At 56.3% G+C, this 21528-nt stretch overlaps 1 protein-coding gene across 2 annotated transcripts in view; it reads right to left on the bottom strand.

Annotated features, from left to right (window-relative positions):
- The window catches only part of IQSEC3 (IQ motif and Sec7 domain ArfGEF 3), a 98059-nt gene that overhangs the window by 3111 nt on the left and 73420 nt on the right, over positions 1 to 21528 (bottom strand). The window contains exons 3-11 of one of the 2 annotated variants that reach the window (XM_068560763.1): positions 14660 to 14782; positions 14052 to 14218; positions 10118 to 10257; positions 8850 to 8975; positions 6970 to 7069; positions 6665 to 6826; positions 2976 to 3068; positions 567 to 616; positions 410 to 484 (exon numbers count right to left, since the gene is read on the bottom strand). In XM_068560763.1, coding sequence (XP_068416864.1) covers positions 410 to 484; positions 567 to 616; positions 2976 to 3068; positions 6665 to 6826; positions 6970 to 7069; positions 8850 to 8975; positions 10118 to 10257; positions 14052 to 14218; positions 14660 to 14782 — 1036 coding nt within the window. Of the gene's footprint in view, positions 1 to 409; positions 485 to 566; positions 617 to 2975; positions 3069 to 6664; positions 6827 to 6969; positions 7070 to 8849; positions 8976 to 10117; positions 10258 to 14051; positions 14219 to 14659; positions 14783 to 21528 lie in introns of those variants that run through there. The other variant, XM_068560762.1, reaches the window with a different exon arrangement.

The raw sequence follows: 21528 nt of genomic DNA on the forward strand, positions 1-21528 counted from the left end.
GTGGCCGGCTTTCCAGATGGACCAGCTGTTCTGGGCGGAAACCGTACGCTCCCAGCCGCCTCCACTTTCCCCAGAGGCGTCCAGGAGGGCAGGGTCTGCCCCCGCCGTGCTCACTCGGGCAACAGACCTAAGGGGTGACTCTCGAAGGGGCCAGGCTCCCTGCTACAGAGGCTGGCAAGATGTGGAGGAGGGAACCTTGGTCTCTGATACAGGAGCATCAGGACCACGGCAGCGTGCAGGGCGGTGGATTCGGGGGACTGCAGGAGGGATGCGATGGGAGTGTTGGCGGCTTTATCTGCACGCCTTAGTCTGGGAGCTCGGCCTGGGGGGCTCGGCGGGGAGGGCGGGCTGGGGAACGGGAGGGGGCACTGTGGCTTGATGAGGTGCTGGAAGAGTGGTATTACCCATGCTAGCAGTAACTTTTAATTGTATCTCTTGAAATTGGTAAAATGGTGAGTCGGGCTGGGGAGGCATTGATTAAAACCTGAGAAGAGAAACAACAGAGACAGTGAGAAGAGGCCAGGGGGCACAGACTCACTCACCTGGGCAACCAGGCCTCCACTCACCTCCGCCGTGCTCTCCGCCGCCTTCTCCGCCGGTGCCGCTTCCCTTTTGGCTTTGGATGCAAAGAGCACAGGGCTCACTCTCCACCTGGCCCTGTCCCTGCACAGAGCCCCGTCCCCGCACAGAGCCCCGTCCCCGCACAGAGCCCTGGCCCCGCACAGAGCCCTGTCTCCACCGCCCCGCAGCCCCCAGCCAAGCCTCCCTGCAATTCAGTGCAGCGGCCGGAGACTCCAGGGCCCCCACCACTCCCGGGGCAGTGGACTGGGCATCTGAGCCCAGCTCTGCCACGTACTAGCTGTGTGACCTTGGGCAAGACGCTACACCTCTCTGGGCCCTCGTGGACTAGAAGGTCTCTGACGTTTTTCCTTGCTGGGTATTGTGGAGTCTCCTTTACCCACAGTCAGAGCGCCCCATACGGACTGCGCAGGTCGGTTGTGAGGAGGCCTTGGTTCTTGGTCCCCAGAGCAAAAGGGGCTCCTCTGTGTCTGTGGCGCAGGCTCCGAGAGGGAGGGGCCACATTCCTTTCCTGTTCCTGCTGCTTAGCTGAGTGGTGAGGATTCAACGAGCCACAGGGCAGGGCCTGGCACAAGTAGCTGAGAATGGCTCTGACTGCTACCAGGGCTTCCTGATGGGCCTGGCACAGCACCAGGGACCCTGCAGACACCCAGGGACAGCTTGATGATTTTTTCTGGCTCAGTCACCCGACTCCCACCCCTACCCCCAGCAGACACCCCAGAGCCCTCGGCTGGGGCCCCTCTGATTTCTCACACCCCCGGGGAGGGTGCTAGTTCCCTTGCTGTGCACATCCCTCTGCCTTCCGTAGCACAAGAGGAAGCTGGGGAGGGAACGGATGGACAAGGCCCCGGAGATACACATCAGGGCCTGGCCAGGGGCTGCAGCTTCCCAAAGAGGCAGGCTGGGCTGCAGAGAGTGGAGTGGGGCGGGGTGTCCGGGAATCAATCACGGCTGAGGTTTGACTCTATTACACAGACTTCCCTGCTGGCGCAGTGGTTAAGAATCCGTCTGCCAATGCAGGGGACACGGGTTCGAGCCCTGGTCCAGGAAGATCCCACAAGCCACGGAGCAACTAAGCCCGTGTGCCACAACTACTGAAGCCTGCGCACCTAGAGCCCGTGCTCAGCAACAAGAGAAGCCACCACAATGAGAAGCCTGCGCACTGCAACGAAGAGTAGCCCCCGCTTGCCGCAACTAGAGAAAGCCCGCACGCAGCAATGAAGACCCAATGCAGCCAAAAATAAATAAATAATATAAATTTATAAAAAAAAGAAAGAAAGAAAGAAATGAAGGGCCAGCTGAAAACCAGGGCAGGTGGAGAATTATGAACGCGTGGTGGCAGGTCAGACGCATACACAGAGGAGACACCACAGTGAGGGTCTCCATGAGCTAAAAGAGCCCCGAGTCTTGCTTGGAAAACAAATCTCCTCTCCCAGCTGGTGTGACCAGTCCTGTGATGCTGGTACAGCGTCTCGGCGCCACGGCCGTAACCGGGGGTTTGGAGCCAGCATGGAGCCCACTGGAGTGTCTCAGCTCAAGCTGACGTCTTGCTGGGACCCTGGCTTTCCAGGGCTTAGCACAAGGCACACGGCAGGCACTCAGCAAGTGTTCATTAAATGTAGGAATACATGACTGAATTAATTAGTGAACAGTTGTGGATGGTTCGCTGGGGTTTGCTGGGATGGGATTTAATTCTCACGCCACCTCTCCTAATTCTTTTCTGTTTGGGGCAGATGGAGCAGGGATGGGGGTGTGAGGGGTGGAGGCAACTCTTCCTGTCTCCCTGCAGGTTGGGGGGAGGGGGGAAGGGGAGGGGGAAAGGTAGGAGGGGGCAGTGGGAGGCAGGGAGCGGGTCTAGAGAACGTGGCCAAAGGTGATACAAAATCTGAAGCTGGCTTGACTTGTCTGGAGTGAAAATTCAACTTGAAGAAATCATTTGAGAAATTGGGTTTGAGGGTTCATCTGGGTTTCGGGGTGCTGACTCGGGCCTGGGATTAGAGAGTGATGCTGGCTCATTAGGGAAAGGTCTTGATGGGGCAGATCAAGATTTCCAGACCCTTCTGGCCACCTGCCTTCTCACCTGCTCCCAGCCACAGACACGGCATTTTCTTCTCACGCGGCTTCCCTTTCCCACACCCCTAACCCCCGGTGTGCGGAGGGAACAAGCGGGCACTGGGGCAGGATGTCGGAGCCCTGAGCCTGATGCCTCCAGGGGGAACAGTGACCTTTGTAAGTGGGCACGTTTCTCTCTCACCTTCCCCCTCAGTCTCACTGCTAAAGCCCCAGCAGGTGAGGCCATGGAAACGAGCCTTTCCCTCACCCGAATCCCCAGGACCCCAAGGCCAGGGGCGCTGAGTGGCCTCCACGTGGGCCAGGGCCGCAGGTCTGGAACTCACCTGTGGGCGATCCCTGCTTCGACTGTGGGTCCACCTGGGCTCCCCCGGCCTTGAAGGAGAGAGTCTTCGCTCCTTGCTGCTTCTCCAGCTCCCCTGGGGAATGGAGAGTCTCGTGAATCGAGAGAAACCCTGACCTCTAGCACACAGAGCGGAGAGGAGAAATGAGAGGAGAGCAGGAGGAGGAGGAGGAGGAAGAGGGGCTCCCAAACACACGGCACCCGCTTCATGTCAGCTTCAATGCCGGGGCTGGCAGCCCGTTCTGGCAGCCAGAGAGCAGGTGGAAGAGGTTGATAAGAGGGAGGCAACAGCCTGGGTCTGCATCCTGGCTCTGATGCTGCCTGGCTGTGTGGCTTCAGGCAGGTTACTTATCCTCTCTGTGCCTCCCTTAAGGGGACTGCAGTGTCCACTTCAGAGTGTCTCAAGAGCATCGCAGGAGGGGACTTCCCTGGCGGCGCAGCGAAGAATCCGCCTGTCAATGCAGGGGACACGGGTTCGAGCCCTGGTCTGGGAAGATCCCACATGCTGCGGAGCAACTAAGCCCGTGTGCCACAACTACTGAGCCTGTATGCTGCAACTACTGAAGCCTACGTGCTGAGAGCCTGTGCTCCGCAATGAGAAGCCCGGGCACCGCAACGAAGAGTAGCCCCCACTCGCGGCAACTAGAGAAAGCCCGTGCGTAGCAACGAAGACCCAACGCAGACAAAAAGATAAATAAATTTATTTTAAAAAAAAAGAAAAAGAGGATCACAGGAGGAAAGACATTAAGGCACTTAGAACAAGGTCTGAATGTTGCAAGGGCTCAGTAAATACCAGCTCCTGTGACGACATCAAAGGCTCACTTGGTGTAGCAGCCTCAGCACCGCCGGTGCCGTCCAGCCAGCTGGCTGAGCTCCCCCGACGAGGAGGTCCCAGCTGCCCGAGAGGTCCCAGCTGCCCGAGGCCCCGGCAGAGGTCTGTCGGGCTACTCGGCTTTAATTCCTCTCTCTAGACTGTAAACCTGTTCCTTCCTGTCTGTTCTCAGTGGTGCTGGAGAACGGCCAGTTACCCTCCTTGGAGATTTGACAGCTGTTATTAAATCTCTCCTCCCTTCCTCTTTTCCAGGAGACATCACTCAAGTTCCTTGTATTAAAGCTACTCTCTTGGGTCCCATTTTCTGCCTGTCTAGTCATCTATAATCTGGGGGCACCGGCCTGCAAACCCCAAACCAGAACCATTTGTGCCGATTGCCTGAGTCACACCATCAAGCAATACTCAATATTTTTACTGAAGTGAGAGTGGCTCTCTCTCCCCAGAGGGGCCGTCTTGGCTTTGGAGAAGTTAGCGTTGTAATTACAAGCAAGGCATCCGAGGAACCTGGGTGCCAGTCTTGTTCTGTCACTGACTGCGTGAATTTGGACAACCTCCTTAAGTTCTGTTAGACTCAGTTTCCTTATTTGCAACATGAAGATAATACTTCTCACCTCCTGGAAAGATGTAGCAACAATTCATACAATAGGCTCGGCTTTCAGCCCATTGCGGGCATGTAGTAAGTGCTCGAGAAACGGGAGCTGTGGCTACTTTCTCCTGTTTTCTACTTCCTTTTTCCCTGCCTCTCTGAGCAGCCCTTCCTCTTTCCTCAGCTTTCTTCCCTTTTTCTCCATCTGAAGAACAGGAGCAGACATGAGCCTGGTCCCTGCTCTCCTGCCCTCAGCACACGGATCTTGGCGATATCTCCTCCTTAGTACTGGGAGGGGCAGGACGTGCTGCTCCCAGGCTAATGGGGAAAGGGACTTCTACCAGCCATGCTGGTGCCCACCTGTGGGCGCTGTGCTCCGCGGCTGTGCGGACCCACCTAGGACATACTGACAAGAGGGTGTGTCTCTGAGAATGTTCTAGATCAACAGCCAAGGTGGCATTGAAAAGAGTCTGTCTGTTACACCCCTGAACTCACGTCGCCAACGGAGAGGAGAAAGGGAATTTACACCCTCCCTGTACCAGGCGATACTGAGTTAGTTTCACAGTCTGGTCTGGTGAGGTTTTTTGGGTTTTTATAAATTTATTTATTTAATTTACTTATTTTTGGCTGCGTTGGGTCTTCGTTGCTGTGTGCAGGCTTCCTCTAGTTGCAGCGAGTGGGGGCTACTCTTCGTTGTGGTGCACGGGTTTCTCATTGCGGTGGCTCCTCTTGTTGCGGAGCACCGGCTCTAGGCATGCGGGCTTCAGTAGTTGTGGCTCACGGGCTCAGTAGTTGTGGCTCGCAGGCTCTAGAGGGCAGACTCAGTAGTTGTGGTGCGTGGGCTCAGTAGTTGTGGCTCGCGGGCTCTAGAGCGCAGGCTCAGTAGTTGTGGCGCGTGGGCTCAGTAGTTGTGGTTCACGGGCTCTAGAGCACAGGCTCAGTCGTTGTGGCGCAAGGGCTTAGTTGCTCCGCGGCATGTGGGATCTTCCCAGACCAGGGTTCAAACCCATGTCTCCTGCATTGGCAGGCGGATTCTTAACCACTGTGCCACCAGGGAAGTCCCTGGTGAGTTTTTGTTTTAACCTGATTTCGTTGTTTCCTTAGGAAATTATAAACAGAAGCTGTCCCCTCATTTTCAGGGTGGAAAGTACGTGAACCTTAGAATCAGACTTCACTGCAGCTGCCAGATCCTCCACTTCTAATCTGCACCTTAGACGCATCCCTTAACAGCTCTGAGTTCCATCCGTGAAGTGGGGGCCAACACCTGCCTTGCGGCCTCCCCGTGAACACCTAAACAAACCACCTGGCACACAGTAGGTGCTCCAGAGATGCTGATGAAATAGCACCGCCCTGGCGCATCGGTCCCTGCTTAGAAACTCCCACTGCCTTTCCTCCTGCCCAAGGGATTTATACCAATTTAGAAATACTTTTCAACTAAGTGGCCATGTAAGGCAGACCTGGAGTCTGTTTTTCTTTTCTGTTTTAGTTTCTGAATCCATTCTTACTTAATCTTCCTTTAAAGGCTCTTTGAAGCCGCTGCAATGCTTCACCAGGAAGGCTTGCAGGTGGGCGGAGACCACAGAGCGTCACTGCTCTTTTCTTGAACCAAGAGGTGACCGGTAAACCACCCGGACAGATGAAGAGGCGCAGAGATTGCCTACAATACCTGAACGGGAGCAATCGGGAACCAAGGCACTCCTTGGAGGACAGAAAGACAACTCCAAGTCAAGGGACAGTCAGAAAGCCAGACTGGACTCTTCAAGGAGATGACGTTATGAAAAAATTAAGTGGGGGGCTATTCCAGGTGAGAAGAGATGAAAACCATGAGACAACCAGGTGTGATGGGTGAATCTGGACTGGGTCAGGGGAGGACACTGCCAGGGAGCTTCGGTGGGAAGAAGTGCTCCAGGCCCGGACCGCCTCGGTTTGCAAGCCCGCCTTTAGGGCCGGCTCGCTTGCTGGTCCTGGTCAAGCCCAGCAGAGTTCTCTGTTCCGAGGGGCCCACACGCCGCCCCACGGCCTGGCTACCTGTGCACACGCATGTGTACACCCTCAGGTACCTCGCCTTAACTGTGAGGCATCCATCAGCCACGATGGTGCCGTGGGGCTGGGGCAGGGAGGGCTCGGGAGTGCAGGAGGGGCCTTGCTCGCCCACACTCCCTCCGCAGGGGTGCACGGAGTGTCTGTCTGCAAGTGACCCTGCTCCTGACCGGAGCCCGGCCGCCCGGAGGGTCTGGGGTCACCGCGTCCTTACACTCTATCCGGATCTGCTCCAGCTCCGTCACCTCCGCGATGGACTCCTTCAGGTCCTCCACAAACTTCCGCATCTCGTCCAAGCCCAGGGCGCAGAAGTGCAGCACCTGCTTCTTCTCGGAGCCCGAGAGCGGGGTCACCAGTGTGATGCCATGAGAGTAATCTGGAAACCAGACCCCAGGCCCCACAGGCCGTGAGCAGCCGCAGGTGAGGAGGGGGCCTCCAGGGCACCTGCCCCTCCCCCTCCCCTGCCCCCTCCCCCGCCCCCTCCCCCCTCTGCCACATCCACGGGTGACCGAGACTTACACTCGTTCTCAAAGAGGTGGAACTGCATGCCCAGGAGGCCCACGGACTTGCAGAAGGTGTATGTGGAGGAGCTCTTCTTCTTGGGGCAGAGTTTGAGAATCTGTCCAAGACAGGGGGACAGCCGTGCACTGACAGGTGTGCGTGTGTATAAACGTGCCTTACACACCTGGATGAGTGAGCACCCAGGGCTCTCGTGAACACAAGTAAACACCCAGAAAGAGACATGCACACACATGCCCACTTACACACTTAGGATACATTCACACACATGTACACACACATACATACGTACAGACACAATATCAAAATACGGTCTTCACTGCACAAAATGCTCCAGTGGCCATTCCCACAGCACTTAGAGGCCAGTCCATACTTCCTGCCCTGGTTTGTAAGCCCCACCTGGTCTGGTCCCTGCCTTACTCTGGCTTTATGTTCAGTCCATGCTGCCCTTCCTTTAGCTTGAACGGGGCAGGCTCAGTCCTACCACGGGGCCTTTGCACCTGCTATTTCCTTCCACAACTCGCCCTGCAGCTTCTTGCATGGTTGGGTTACTCTCATTACTTAGATCTTAACTCAAATGCCGCCTCCTTAGAGATTCCTTCCCTGACCAGCCTTTACAACAAACAAAAACAAAATAAGAGAAAAAAATAATCCACCTTAACACCAGCTACTCCAACCTATCACCCTGCTTTGTTGTCTTCATAGCACCTTCCCCCAGTTTGATATTATCTTGTTTGTCTTCTTAATTATTTTCTACCTCCCTTGTCTCCTGAAACGCAAGCTGAGGTAGCAGTTGCTCGGTGTACAAATGTTTCTTTGGCACCTTCTGAGCTGGGCTCTGGGACACAGGAGAGGACGGGGGAGCCCAGCCCTCAGGGTGCCAGTGCTGGTAGAGGAGGACCCTCGGGGTCAATCAATGGATCAATCCATCACCGCATAGTAAGCCAAAAAGCAACGTGAAGAAACGGATACATAGGGTAACTGCAGAAACTGGTAGGTGTTTTGAAGATGAAGTAGGGTCAGGACTAGACGGTGGGTGGACAGGCCACCTGTGAGGTGGGGGGAGAGCGTCTGCACTGAATGAGGAGAGGCAGGGGGTCGTGCAAGGTCTGGGGAGCTTTTCAAGCAGACGATGGAGCCGCCAGATTAAGGCCTGAGACGGAGGGAGCCTGGAGTCGGCCTGGGGAGGCAGCTGGTGGGGCAGGGGGCGGGCGGTAGAGGAGGGGCATGGAGGGAGATGAGGTCTGGGAGCTACTCCGCGGAGGTGGACCTCAGGCGGGGAGCGTTGGATTTGGGTCGATGTTAGAGGTAGTGCCAGTATGACTCGTGGCTGGAGAAGGTGTGGGGTTTGAGGAAAAGACAGAAGCCAGACCCTGTTCACTCTGCTTCCCAGCACTTAGAACACTGCCTGGGACATAGTTGGTCCTCATTAAATATTTGTTGTATGGATACCTGTGTTCAAAGAGCAAAGGCCGAGCACCCCACAGACGTGCGCAAACACACACACACACACACACACACACGCGCGCGCACACGCACGCCAGCATCCCCCCTGGGCCCAGGGACAGTGTGGGCCCCCCTCAGGCCTCCTGCACTTCCCAGGCTGTGGGACGGACGTGCAGCCCTGCACCCTCCAGCCCCAGCTTCCCCGTAATGAGGGGGATGCAGAGGCTCTGGGGTCTAGTCCATTCGCAGCGGGACCCGGGAACCATGAGCAGGTAACCTCTCTGTGCCTCGGCTTTGTAACTAGCAAAGTAGGAAGGATCGTATCTGCCCGGGCTACCTCACGCCCCACGCTGGGAAGTCAGCCACTGGCTCTGCAGCGTCATGGCATCCTGGGGGGCGGGGTGCCCTCGGAGCCCTCGGGGGTCCCCACTCACCACCAGCAGGTCGTTGAAGAGGAACACCTCCCTCTGGTGTGCTGCCTGCTTCTGCAGCTTGTTCACATCCGTCACCTCGAAGAGCCGGCTGCAGCAGACCAGGCGGCGATGGGGCTCTGACAGCACCTGGGCCGGGGCACAGCGCTCAGCTCAGCCGGAGAAGCAGCCGAGGTCGCAGCCCTCCTGCCCCCGGCGCCCACTTTCCAGAAGAGCAGATGCAGGCCCAGGTTGGCCCTGACACTCCCTCTTTCCTCCCCCGGGCTCTCCCCCCTTCCTCAGGCGCCTTCGGGAGCAGGGCTGGGCCAGAGGGCTTCACGGTGCCGTGCCGGACGCAGCGAGCAGATAAAAGGCGCGGAAAGGAAATTGAAAAGAGCCTTCGGATTGTGCACCCCTTTCCCTCCGAGGCCTTCGTGAGGGCAGCCCCACATCCCGGGCTGTGCCTCTCTCGGCTGCACACCCAAACACCAGTGTGCAAGAGGGAGGGGTCCCGGGGACACCGCGAATCTGCTCCAGTGTGTGAAAGCCTCCTCAGGGGGCGTCCGCAAACCTGACAGAGGCCATGACCTCAGCACAGCAGGCTCGGGCCAGAAAAGGCCGGCCCCGCACGACTGGGCGGAAGGGTCCAGCGCAGAGCCTCAGACGAGGTCCCCAAACTGCTCCCTGAGCCAAGAATTTGGGGAGGTTAGGGTTAGGGAGATGGTTAGGGAGATGGAGGCCAGGACCTTTATGTCTACGATATACAGAGCCTCTGCTGACGTCTACAGAGGATGCCCCCTTAAAAATCATTGCAAACTTGGAAAACACTGCAAACTGCGACACGGGCTACAACTCAGGGGCCACGCCAAGGATTTGAGAACCCACGTCTAGGGCCTGCTTTAGCCCATTTCCTGCCTTCTATTCAGTAGGACCATCCAGGATGCCCAGGACCCATACCACCCCACACCTCCCTATCTGGCCATCCAGATGCTTCGACCCTAGAGCACCGGGCAGTCTTTCTCAATATTTCACTTCAATCTCTCCTGCCGCAGGAGCTGGTCGCAGGGAGCAATGAGGAAATCGGGCAGGTGGAAGGAAGAGGGTGCCCTGCACAGCATACGGAGGCACTCGAACAGTAACTACAAGTGAGCGAAGAAGGGGAACACATTTCTGAAAGATGAGGAGGAGATGCCAGGAAGAAGGAAAGGTAAGGAGATGGAGACAGGGCCTCTGCAGCCCCGGGAGGGGAAATGATCCCCCGCAGTGAGCGCTGCTCTGTGGTGGGCACTTACTGTCTTCATGCCCACGATGGACTTCTCCACCTTGGTGACATACGTGACGTGGTCCTCGTTCGACTTGAGCTCCTTCTGCTGAATCCTTTCGTAGATGCCGACCACCAGCTCCCTGGGGATGTCAGCCCCGTCATCCACACCTACGGCCGTGGAACGGGGAAGGGGAGGGGTTGTCAGGGGCCTGGAGCCAGAGAGGGGGCGCCCCCTACCTGACTGCCGCTCCCGAAGAATGGCCCTGATTTTGTCCTGTCCCCGCTCCGAAGCCTTCAGTGGCTGGCTCCCCATACCCGCTAAAGCAGGGATGAGCTCCTTTGCCAGGTACCAGAACTACTACACTAGGGCCCAGCACGTGCCCCCAGCGCCCCCTCCTGCTGCTCCGTAGCCAGGGCCTCCGCTCCCCCCTCCCAGGCCTCCTTCCCCATCTCTGAACGCGGCCCCCGTGGTCCTGCCTTTGCTCCCCCGGTTCTCCCGTCTTGACAACCTCCACCCCAGCCCCGCCAGGAGCGTCGCTGAGCATCGCTGTGTCGGCCTTCAGGCCCTCCCCTCCCCTCCGGTAGGGAGCGTGGAGCTCAGCGATTAGTTGTTGGGTGGTGACAAGATTCTCCCCTCGCTGGGAGCACGGGGTGGCGGTGGGGGGTGGGTAGTGAGACATTAAGTGAAGGAGAGGAGGGCAGCCCCCGTGGTGGTGCTGTGAGGAGACCGCCACCCATCTTCCACTTCACAGTGACGTTCAGACTCTGGCAGCAAAGGATACCAGCAGGAAATGTACCAACACGAAAACAACTTTCCCCGGGAGGTAGAAACAGAGGCAATTAAAAAAAAAAAGTCTTCTTTCTACTTTTTCTGAATCTTTCTTTAATGATTATACACTCCTTTTTTTTAAGAGGGAAAAATTAAAAATAAAACATCTTGGGCAAGTGCTCTCCAAGGAGTTTTCCTAAGTGCCGAGAGGATCTTACACCTCCTGTGAGCGACCCTCTGTACTGACCCTGTTTCTCCCGCATCTGAGTTTGGTTCTGAAAGTCGGGCACCCAGGGGCCTGGAAGAAGTCAGGCTGGGGGCAAGAAAGAGCTGGCCAGGGACTGAGCACACGGGGCTCCCAGGTAAAGACGGCAGCTTGCACCCCCTCTGCTCCTTCTGAATGCCCTAGAAAAAGGAATTTGTTTTTTAAAAGGCAGAGACGGGGGAAAGAGTCAGTGGCACCAGGGGACCTGGAAGTGGGTGAATGAGGACATGGATCCGCAAACCTGGGAAAGAAGAAACAGAAGCCAGCAGAGAGGTTCGGAGGCTCAGAACCACCCAGGGCTCTGGAGTTGCTGCAGCCCCTGGAGGTGGAGGTGAAGGTGGGCTCGAAACAGGAAAGTCGGTTGAAAATCAGTTTAAAAGGCAATTAGACATCCCCGCCCCTTCCTCCACCCCAGTCTTCTGATGGAGCCTTCATCCTCTGGAAGGGATGAACCAGGAACTCTGGGCTGGGGGACCCCAAGCCCAGCCAAGGGTGGGAGTCTGTGCTGAAAACTGGGGGATGGAGATGATGTCTACGTATTAGGAGACCCCCTCAACCCATTTCCCACAAAGATCTCGGAATACTGGCAGACAGACTCACACCCTCTGGGCAACGGACTGGACATTTCTCTTTTGAGGAAGCAACCAGCACAAGAGAAAATATCTAAAGATTCTGCAGTCAGGTCTCCCAGTGAAACAGCTCAACTAAATCTTGCTATGAGAATGTCCATCAGTCAGCAACCCCATACATGCTCAGAGTTTTAATCAGCCTTTTAGTGGCTCACTGTTAAATATGGATGGACAACCAAGTTTCATCAGAAAAAACATCATATCTTCAGAGATAAATAAGAAGATACTGCATCTACAAAACAGGAACAAAACGCTATAGAAAAGGAACACTTAGAGAGCAAAAAAGAGTTACTGAAAATGAAAAATAAGACAGCAGAAACGAAAAACTTAGTAGGAGATTTGAAAGATAAAGCCAAGGGACATCTTCAAGAAAGTCAAATGAGAAGACAAAGATGGCAGATAGAGAGCTCTAAAGATCAGAGGCTCAAACTGGGAGTTCTAACACCTGAATAATAGGAGTTCCAGAAGGAGAGTATGGAAAATGGAGAGGGAAAATGATCAGATACAATATTTAAGAAGAGTTCCCACCTGAAAATAAATTCTAATTAGAGATATTGTATATTGGAGTATATGTATGCAGTTTTCCAAAATAATATAAGCTTATGCGAAGATGTCTAGGCAGTTGCCAGATGGGGCAGAACTTTTACACTTTACAGAATTTTTAAAACTTTACCAGTAGGGACACAAAGGAGTCTGTACAAATAATTTGATCTGAAATTACTATGTGAGGTTAAATATTTTGTGAATATTAAATTATCAGGTCTGTCTGTGAGTTAACCAACAACTGGATACAGCTGAAAGTACTAACTGATTTTCTTTTTTTTTTCTTCCAGTTTTATTGCTATATAATTGATATACAGTACTGTATAAGTTTAAGGTATACAGATTAATGATTTGACTTACGTAGATGATGAAATTGTAAGCAGCTCCTTTTCCCCTTTTCTGTTTGTTCATCCCTGTTTTCCTCAGACCTTCATCATAAAGATGAGATCACTAAGCAACATTCAACCTAGCTCCTGATTTCTGCTTTACTAAATGTACAAAATGCCTTACTTAACCTGTTGATTCCTTTCCTAGATTAGAAGGAGTAAGAATGAAGAATTAAGTAGTTAAAGAATGACTAACTCTCTACCCCTAGGTCCCCCTTAGTAAATTTGCAGGTGGACCCCGAGGGCACAGGCGGACCACGTGGGTAAAAGAATTCAATTGCAGAGAGACCACTTGAGCAAGACAGCGTCCCAAGGAATATCAGGAGAAGTCAGCAGGTCTGCGTGCAATGGAAAAATGACAAAGAATCTGACCTCCTGCTTTAATGATTAACTGAGATTGTTTCCCCTTTTTCCCTTTAAAATTGTCATGGTTGAGCAGAATCTTCAGAGTTGGTCTCTGGACAGAAGTCCACCTTCTCCCCAGATTGCCGGCTTTTCTGAATAAAGCATCTTTCCTTTCTATCAAAAAAAAAAAAAAAAAAGAGTTCCCACAATCAGAGGCATGTGTTTCTAGACTAAAAGGAAGAACGTAGTACCCAGCACAATGGATGAAAGAAGGACCATAACAAGGCACATCATGGTGAAAATTCAGAACACAAAAGACAAACAGAGGAACCTAAAATTGTTCAGGGAGAGTGAAAAAACATAAGCAAGAGGTCAGGAATTGTAACAGTAGCAGCACTGACACCTAAAAATCAATGGAGCAACGCCTTCCAAATTCTGAGTTCAATGTTTCCAACCGGGAATTCTGCTCCCAGCCAAATTCTCAATCAAGACTGAGGATAGAAAAAGAAATATCCAGACATGCAAACTCTTAAAAAGTTTGTCTCCAGTGTACCTTTTCTCTGGAAGTCAACTAAAAACGAGGAAGCGATGGAACCCAGGAAACCTGAATCCAGCACACATCAGTTAGGAGACGACTTGGCTGGTAAACGCCATAAAGTTTATCTCAAGGCCCTGCTCGTGGTTCTTCTCTCCTAAGTCGTGGAGCAGGAAGGGCCGGTACCAGCCAGGCACCGGCCGTGGTGCCTGGGGCCTGGAGGTCGCCCAACGGAGGACGTTCCACAGAGGGCAAGGGGCGTCGCCCAGGGGCCCTTGCCGCTTGCTGCAGGACAGTGGCAGCAGCTCCTGGAAACCCCCCCCCCCATGCCTGGCATGCTAGCAACTTCCCCAGGGCCGCTCTGCGAGACCGGGCCCAGAGAGCGGCACGCAGTGCCCTTGGCCACCGGGGTGACAACCTAGCATCGGGGCTGGGACTCCCGGAATGACCCTGAGCAGCGTCCCCGCTCCTCCCGCCGCCCCTCCCCTACCTCGCAGGTTTCGGATGAAGTCCTCCAGCATCATCTTCCGGTCGGGCTTAATGTTGGGGCTGTACATGTCGGTGTTGAGGAGGATGACGGCGAAGGCCAGGATGAAGACGGTGTCCGGGTTGTGGAACTGCCGCACCACCTCGGGGTTGCACATGCAGTAGCGCTGGCTGCGTGGGAGACATGTGAGGGCGCTGAGGGCCCACACCCTCCCTGGGCTCCAGCGGTGGGGGGACCTGGGAACGAGCCCAGTCCTCCGAGGGCTTGAGCCCAGGGAGGCTCCCCCTCCCGCCGCCGACTGCCGTTTGCCCCGTACCTCGGTCCCCATCCCCTCCGAGGGGACGGGGCGGCTGTCACACACCCAGAGACCCCCGGACCCCACTCCCAGCCCCGTACCAGCCTCACACAGATGCTCAGGAAAGATGTGCTGGTCGATGGGGGCGGTGAGGTGCCTGCAGGGAGAGCCCGAGGGGTCTGTCCCGCATCTTTGCTTCCCTCGCGGCCCGCCAGGGACTCCTGGCCCCCAGGCTCACAGCCACTCTGCTTCCCCGCCCGCCCCCCCCCAGGTCCCGGGCATGTGCGAGGGGAGTGGGGCTGGGGAAGGGTCCCACCTGAAAGTCTCTATGAGCCGCTCCACCTTCTGGGCCTCGCCCTGCACGCGGATGTGCGCCTGGAACTTGCGCAGGGCCTCGTCCAGCTCCATGGCGGAGAAGTCCATCTCGTCCACCACGCAGCTGAGGCCGGGCGGGGAGGGGCTCGTGAGGGCCGTGGGCCCCGAACCTCCCTGCACCCACCAGAGCTGGGAGGAGGGCGCGGCCCACCCGCTGGCTGGAAGCCCCACCCTGGTGGGGAGTGGGGACTTGGTGTCTGTGACCAACAAGGGGGGACTTACCCTACCCACCCCCAGGGTCTCCTTCCACCGCCCGCGAGGACCCTCCTCACACCTCCTCCCACCTGACAGCCCTGCGAGGCACTGGCTGAGGGCCTCCCTCCCACCTCCGGACCCTGGGGCCCGGGGCTGCGGCCAGCTGTCCGAGGCCCCAGGGCCAGCAGGAGGCCGAGCCTGCTGCCTCCGAACGCAGGTCCTTTCCTCTCAGCCCCGGAGTGTCCAGAGTCAGAGGCGTAAACGGTGAACAGCGTTTCTCTTCTGTCCTCTCCGAGGCCTCTCGGGGCCTTTCTCCCTGGTTTCCGTCCCGTTTGGGAACCTCCTCTTACACCGCCCCTCCCAGGTCGGAGCTTCTGCAGACAAGGAGCCACCCCTCCTCCCCCCCCAGGTAAGTGACAAGTCAGCTTAACGTGGAGGGGACAGGGTGACAGGTGCAGCCAGATTCTGGGCCCGGGCCAACCACTGAATTTTTGTGGCTTGGGGCCACAGGCTCACCTCTTGGAGCCTCAGTTTCTTTTTCTGAGAAGGGAGGGTCAGAGTGCTGCTCCCCAAGGGTCCTTCCACCTCCGAAATGCCACCTCTGGCCCTGGAGAGTTCGCCTCTGCATGTCCCCCTTCGGTGCGTGGTGGGGACGGGTGCCAGGCACCCCATCAGTCAGTCTCTGTCCTCTGGCTTGGCCTGCTCCTGGGCCTCCCTCCCCAGGACCTCCCAGCCCCCGGCGTATCCCCCCTTACCCTCCTCGGGGTGCCCCGCTTCCAGGGCCGTGAGCAGCGGGCCCCGTGCCCCTGCGGGCCGCAGGCTCCCACGTGGAGCGGACATGTCCCCCTCTGCACCCACGCGCTGCTCCGCTCTCCTCTGTCCTGGTAATCTTACACCTGCCCCACCCTGCCCTCTCTCCGTTCCCACAGCCCGTGGTGGACGCCACCAGCATCACAGCCCTGGACACCACTGCCCACCTGTCCCACCCTGAGCAGGCCCCAACTCCTCCGTGATCAGCTCTGGGGCTGCCCGCGGCCTGGGAGACTTGGGGGTCCCCGCTTGACCCTGGCTCAGCTGTTGGTTCTTAGGAGAAAGCAAGGAGCCCCCGTGGCGGCAGTCAGGGGCCTGGTGGTCGGCGGCCCCGCCTCCCCCTACTCCTCTTGGGGGGAACAAGGAGGAGGGGGCGTCCCAAGGCCACCCAGAGAAGGCAGGGCCGGGGGCTCTTTCCCCCAGGACAGGGCAGATGGCCGTCTGCAGGCTGGGAGCCGCGCTCAGCTTGGTGAAGCCCGGGCTTCTCTCAGTCTTGGCGGCCTCAGTAGAGGGTGGGGCAGGGACTGGGAGGTGGGAGGCAAGGACTTGGCCCAAGGATGGGAATGGGCTGCGTCTCGGCACCTGAGACGGACAGCAGGTCCAGCAGGCGAGAGGGCAGCTCCTGTCGCCTCTTCCCTGGGCCGTCCCCAGGTGAGGGAAGGTGAACTCAGGGCAGCATCACAGCTGCGTGTCCCCCGGCCCAGCCCAGCCAGGAGGGACGAATCGAGCACGACTGAGCCAGACAGGATGCCGGTCGGAGGGGGCGAACCGGTGCTGCAGGAGGGCCACGAGCGGGAGCCAGGGAGGGAGACAGAGACACAGAGACAGCGAGAGACACGGGGGTAGACAGTGAAGTGAGAGAGACACAGAGGGAGGGAGAGACAGAGACAGAGAGCAAGAGAAAAACAGACAAGAGGAGAAAGAGGGAAAGACAGACAGACAGAAGAAGGCAGAGCAGACGAGGGGGAGGAGGCTCGGCAGGCCGGGCTGGGCAGGCCTGGGTGTGGAGCGGGGGGCAGCCATGCTGCAGCCTCTCGTCCTTGGGCCCCGCCGACTCTTGCAAGGCCCAGGCGCAGGCAACGGGCCCCAGCCTGGCCAACCCTGACACACAGGCCGGCTGCCCGGAGGACCCCAGAACGGCCCTGGTCCCCCCGGTCTGGTGTCCAGGACTTGCCCCTGTCTGTCCATCCATCCCACCCCCAACCTGGCCCCCCTGCACGACTCTGAACCCCACAGTCCCGGCACCCTGTGTCCCTCAGCGGTGTCCCTCCCAGAACCTCTGTCCATGGACTGTCCCCCGTGGTCTGGACCGGGGCTGACCCCACAACGGGCACCGAGGGAAGCGGCAGGAGGCGGCCGCAGAGCAGCTGGGAGCTGGCGGACGTGCCCAGCCAAGCACGGCGGCCTGCTTTCCAGCCCTCCACTCAGGTGACTGCTGCTGGCCACTCGGGGCGGCAGCTGAAAGCTCCAGTAACAAGCCAGAGAGTCAAGGACCGGGGCAGGAGACTCAGCCGGTGGAAACGCCAGCCCGCAGAGCGGGGAGCAGGCTACACCACCACGGCGCCGGGTGGGCAGGCCTCTGCGGGCAGACACCTGTGCCAGGGGCTGGGGAGGCTGCATACAGCCCACCTCTTGCAGGACCCCATGGCAGAGCCTTCAGGCGGCCGGTTAACATGCAGGGCCCCGGCCCTACCCCAGATCTACCAACTAGACGATTGAGAGCAGGGCCTGGGAGTCAGCATCCCTCAAAGTCGCCAGCCGATTCTTAGAAACTGAAAACGAATGGCTGAGCCGAGCGCAAGGTGGGGGGGATGCTTTTAAAATGAGAGCCCGGGAGCTCACGGGAGCACGCGTGTCCTCTCGGCTCTCAGGGGCTGCTTTTGTGGTGGGGTGGTGAGGGAGGGAGCGCGGGCGGGAGAGACAGATACAGCCCCACCCCTTCTCCACGGCACCCGCGCGCGCGCGCACACGCACGCACGCACGCACGCACACTGATTTCCTGCCTTGCTCCCCGCAGTTGCCACCACAGGCATCGCTGTTTGAGGGGCAGGTGGTCTGGCGTTGTCAGATCTTTGAGAAAAAATCTAGACGTTTTCTGCAAAACCCCCAGAAGCTGTCTTGAGAGGCGGAAAGACACTACTGCCCCCAAATCGTTTCCTGTCTGTAGAGCTGGGGGTTGGGCCAGGTGACCTCTTGCCCGCGCCGTGACATTCTCTGATGAGGACCCAGACCCAGAGCCGGCCCACAGTCAGCCTCTGGAGGCTCCGTGGATGCTTACAGGTAGCAGGGGAGGGCAGCGTCGTTTCTGGTTGGCTTTGGAATACAGCTCACATGACTGGCTGCTTCTCCCCACCTCCCAGGGAACCAGTGCCCTCCCGGGGCAGGTGGCCGGGCCGAGGCCATGCTCTGGTGGACACTCACCTTGTAGGGGGGGCTCCGTCATCCAGGAATCACTACCCACGGTCCTCGCCCCTCCCCACAGCGTGGCTCTCCTTTCCCTCCCTAAGTGTGCCAGCCTGCACCTGACCTTGGCTCTCTCTCCTCTCCTCTCCCCGTCTCCCATTCTTCCCCGTGTTCTGCAGATCACTTGCACCTAAAATCTCCCCTCCTGTCCTCCTTCTTCATCACCCTGAAATCCTGCTGGGCCGACAGTTCTCCAGGTCCTTCTGCCACCTCCACCAGCACAGCCAACAGCCCTCTCCTCTCTGATCACCTTTAAGGTAAAAAAAATCACACGTTTCTGGGTGGTCGTTTCTGGTGTATAATCTCCCCATTTTACAGAAGGTAAAACTGAGACTGCAAAGGGGCTTGCTTGGTGTTCCCTCTGCTAGGGAGACCCTCCCCAATCTACTCCAGTGGGCAGCTCCCTCTGCACCTCCTTCACTGAGTATTTTTTTCAGTGCTTCGCTAAGTGGGCAATGACTTCATCTCCTCAGTCCTGTGGGATATTAAGCATCATCCTGTTATTTTTTATTATATGAGGAAACCAAAGCTCACAAGAGAGCTGACCTTGCAGGGGGACTGCACACATCGCATTCCTGGCATGTTCCCTCTCGGGGGCTGTTGCTAATGCATCTCTCGCTGAGGGCTGCTCTCTCACCCAGATGCCTGGTGGGACCTGTGAGGGGCCAAGGAGGGGCAGATGGACACATCACAGAGTCATGGGTGAAGGCCACTTCACTGTCAGCAGTCACATGAGACCATGTGGCCGCCCTGCAGTTTCTGAGCTGGCCTGGCACACAGAGCCCACAGCAGCGGACCAAACCCCTGACCCCCTACCTTCTGCTTCCTGGGGCTTTCTCTGACCCCCAGTAGCTTACTTGCCCTCCCCCTCCCTCCCCCCTCCCCCCCCTCCCCGCATGCATTGAGCGCCTCTGCATGTGCAGCACTTTGCTAGGGACCTGGAATAAGTGGCAAACAACACAAACACAGATCCTGTCCCAGTGAGAGAGACAGGCATTAAATGCAGAGTCAAAAATAATTATTTCATTATAATCGTGACAAGTTCTGTGTAGGGAAAGGACAGGGTTTTGTGAGGGGACAAAGGAGATGTACTTTTTATTGGTGTGTCCAGAAATGCCTCTTTGGGGATGTGACATTTGAGCAGAGACCTAAAAGATGAGTAGGATCTGATTAAGGGAGGGGGAGGGGTGGGAGAGACAGCACACACCAAGGCCCTGTGGTAGGAAAGAACTTTCAAGGTCCGGGAAGGGTCGGTGAGACAGTGGGAAATAATAGAAGGGTACGGTCAGAGGAGTGATAAGATCCAGTTTGTTTTAAGATGATTTCTCTGGTGTTAAGTGAGAATGAATGAAAAAGGAAGGGCAGGAGCAAGAGAGAAGCAGGGGGCCATCAGGATGCACCCACAGAGGTTTAAGCTAGAGATGACGAGCCTTGGCTAAGGTGGAACAAATTGAATGGACCTGAACAGACCTGAATGGACCAGGCCAGCTCAGAATCTGAGAGACATCCTGGAGGGAGAACTGATGGGACAAGGTGATGGAAGGAATGTGGGTGGCGGGGAAAAGGAGTTGGCGGTGAGTCTCAGAGCTCGGGCTTGAACACCTGGGGGCCTGGTGGTACTAGTTTTTGAGATGGGTGGACACATGCTGGAGGAGAGATCGAGACTTCAGTTTTGGACACATGAAGTTGGAGATGTTCTTTCATATCAGTTCAGTTATCTACTCAATTATCGTCATTAGCACCCAAAGTCTTGCCTTTTCTATTTTACAAATTGAAACCCAGCCTCGACCCTTCTTTGCTCTGTAGTCACTAATTCTTTTCTCTACTCCTCTTTTTTTAAAAATTAATTAATTTATTTATTTTTGGCTGCGTTGGGTCTTCATTGCTGCACGCGGGCTTTCTCTCGTTGAGGCGAGCGGGGACTACTCTTTGTTGCGGTGCACGGGCTTCTCATTGCAGTGGCTTCTCTTGTTGCAGAGCATGGGCTCTAGGTGCGTGGACTTCAGTAGTTGCGGCACGCGGGCTCAGTAGTTGTGGCTTGCGGGATTAGTTGCTCCGCGGCATGTGGGATCTTCCTGGACCAGGGCTTGAACCTGTGTCCCCTGCATTGGCAGGCGGATTCTTAGCCACCGCGCCACCAGGGAAGTCCCTCTACTCCTCTTTGGAGCCAAACTTCTAGAAGTCATCCCTACTCATGCTATTTCCACTTGCTCAATCCCATTCACTTTTCAACCCGCTCCAGCCAAGCATCTACCCCAGCATTCCATTAAAACTCTTGTCAAGGCCACCAATGGCCGCCATGTTGCCAAGTCCAATGGCGCCAACGTCTGTCCTCATCGCACCAGCCTCCTGGCAGCATCAACGCGGTTAAAGACTCTCTCCTTGGAACTCTCCTCTCTCTTGTTTCCATCCCATTGCCCTCCCCTAGGTTGACTCTCTCCTCTCTGGAGGCACCCCTCCTCCATCACAGGCCCTCTTCCTTGTCCTCCTCCACCTGGCCTCTAACTCAGGGCTGGCCACCAGGTCCCTTCCCCACTTTACAGCCTCTTCCTAGGGGCCTCACCCATTCCTATGGCTCTGAATGCCAACGCACACTACAACTCTTAAGTGTAGCAATGAGTCACCCTTATTATTTTACCATCAGTCACTAACTAGTTAGTTTTTGTTGTTGTTAATCTACAGTGTTCATAAGAGACCACCTTAAGTAATGGTGCTAGTAAGCGTGGATGAGGGCTGCTGAGTGCAAAGGTCAGTCCTTGGGCAATCTTCACAAGGCCACAAGTTGTGCTAGCATCTCTTGCAGCAAAGTCAGGGTGTACATATTTTATGTTTTACCAAGTATTTAATATTTTAACTTGCTCTGAGTAAATATTTGATAATGTCTAGTTTGAGGAATTCTTCAGATGAAATGTCACCACACCCAGCATCGCTCTCCCCTCAAAGCTAAAAATATATACGTGTTTATTTGGTATAATCTGCACAGATTACTCCAGTGGGCCTGCAGCAAAGACATATTCACACACGAAGACCTAGTGTTCCGAATTCTCAGCAGCCTAGGAGGCTGTTGGCTGTGATTGGCCACCTCTGTTCTCCGCCCACCCCAGTCACCAGACCCTGCTGCCTCTCCCTGCCTCTGGGCTCCACTCGCCTCTACCCTCCCTGCAGCCTCTGCTGAGGGTAACGGCCTCATCATCTGGCCACAACTGGGACTTCAATAGCCTCTGAACCAGCCTCCCTGCCTCCAAAGCATCTTCCGGAACAACACTTCTAGGACGGCCACTTGGCCCTGTCACTCACTCCTCTGCTTATATTTTTTCAAGGTTTCCCACACCCCTCATATGA

This window comes from Eschrichtius robustus, chromosome 13, assembly GCF_028021215.1.
Source record: "Eschrichtius robustus isolate mEscRob2 chromosome 13, mEscRob2.pri, whole genome shotgun sequence".
NCBI lineage: Eukaryota > Metazoa > Chordata > Mammalia > Artiodactyla > Eschrichtiidae > Eschrichtius > Eschrichtius robustus.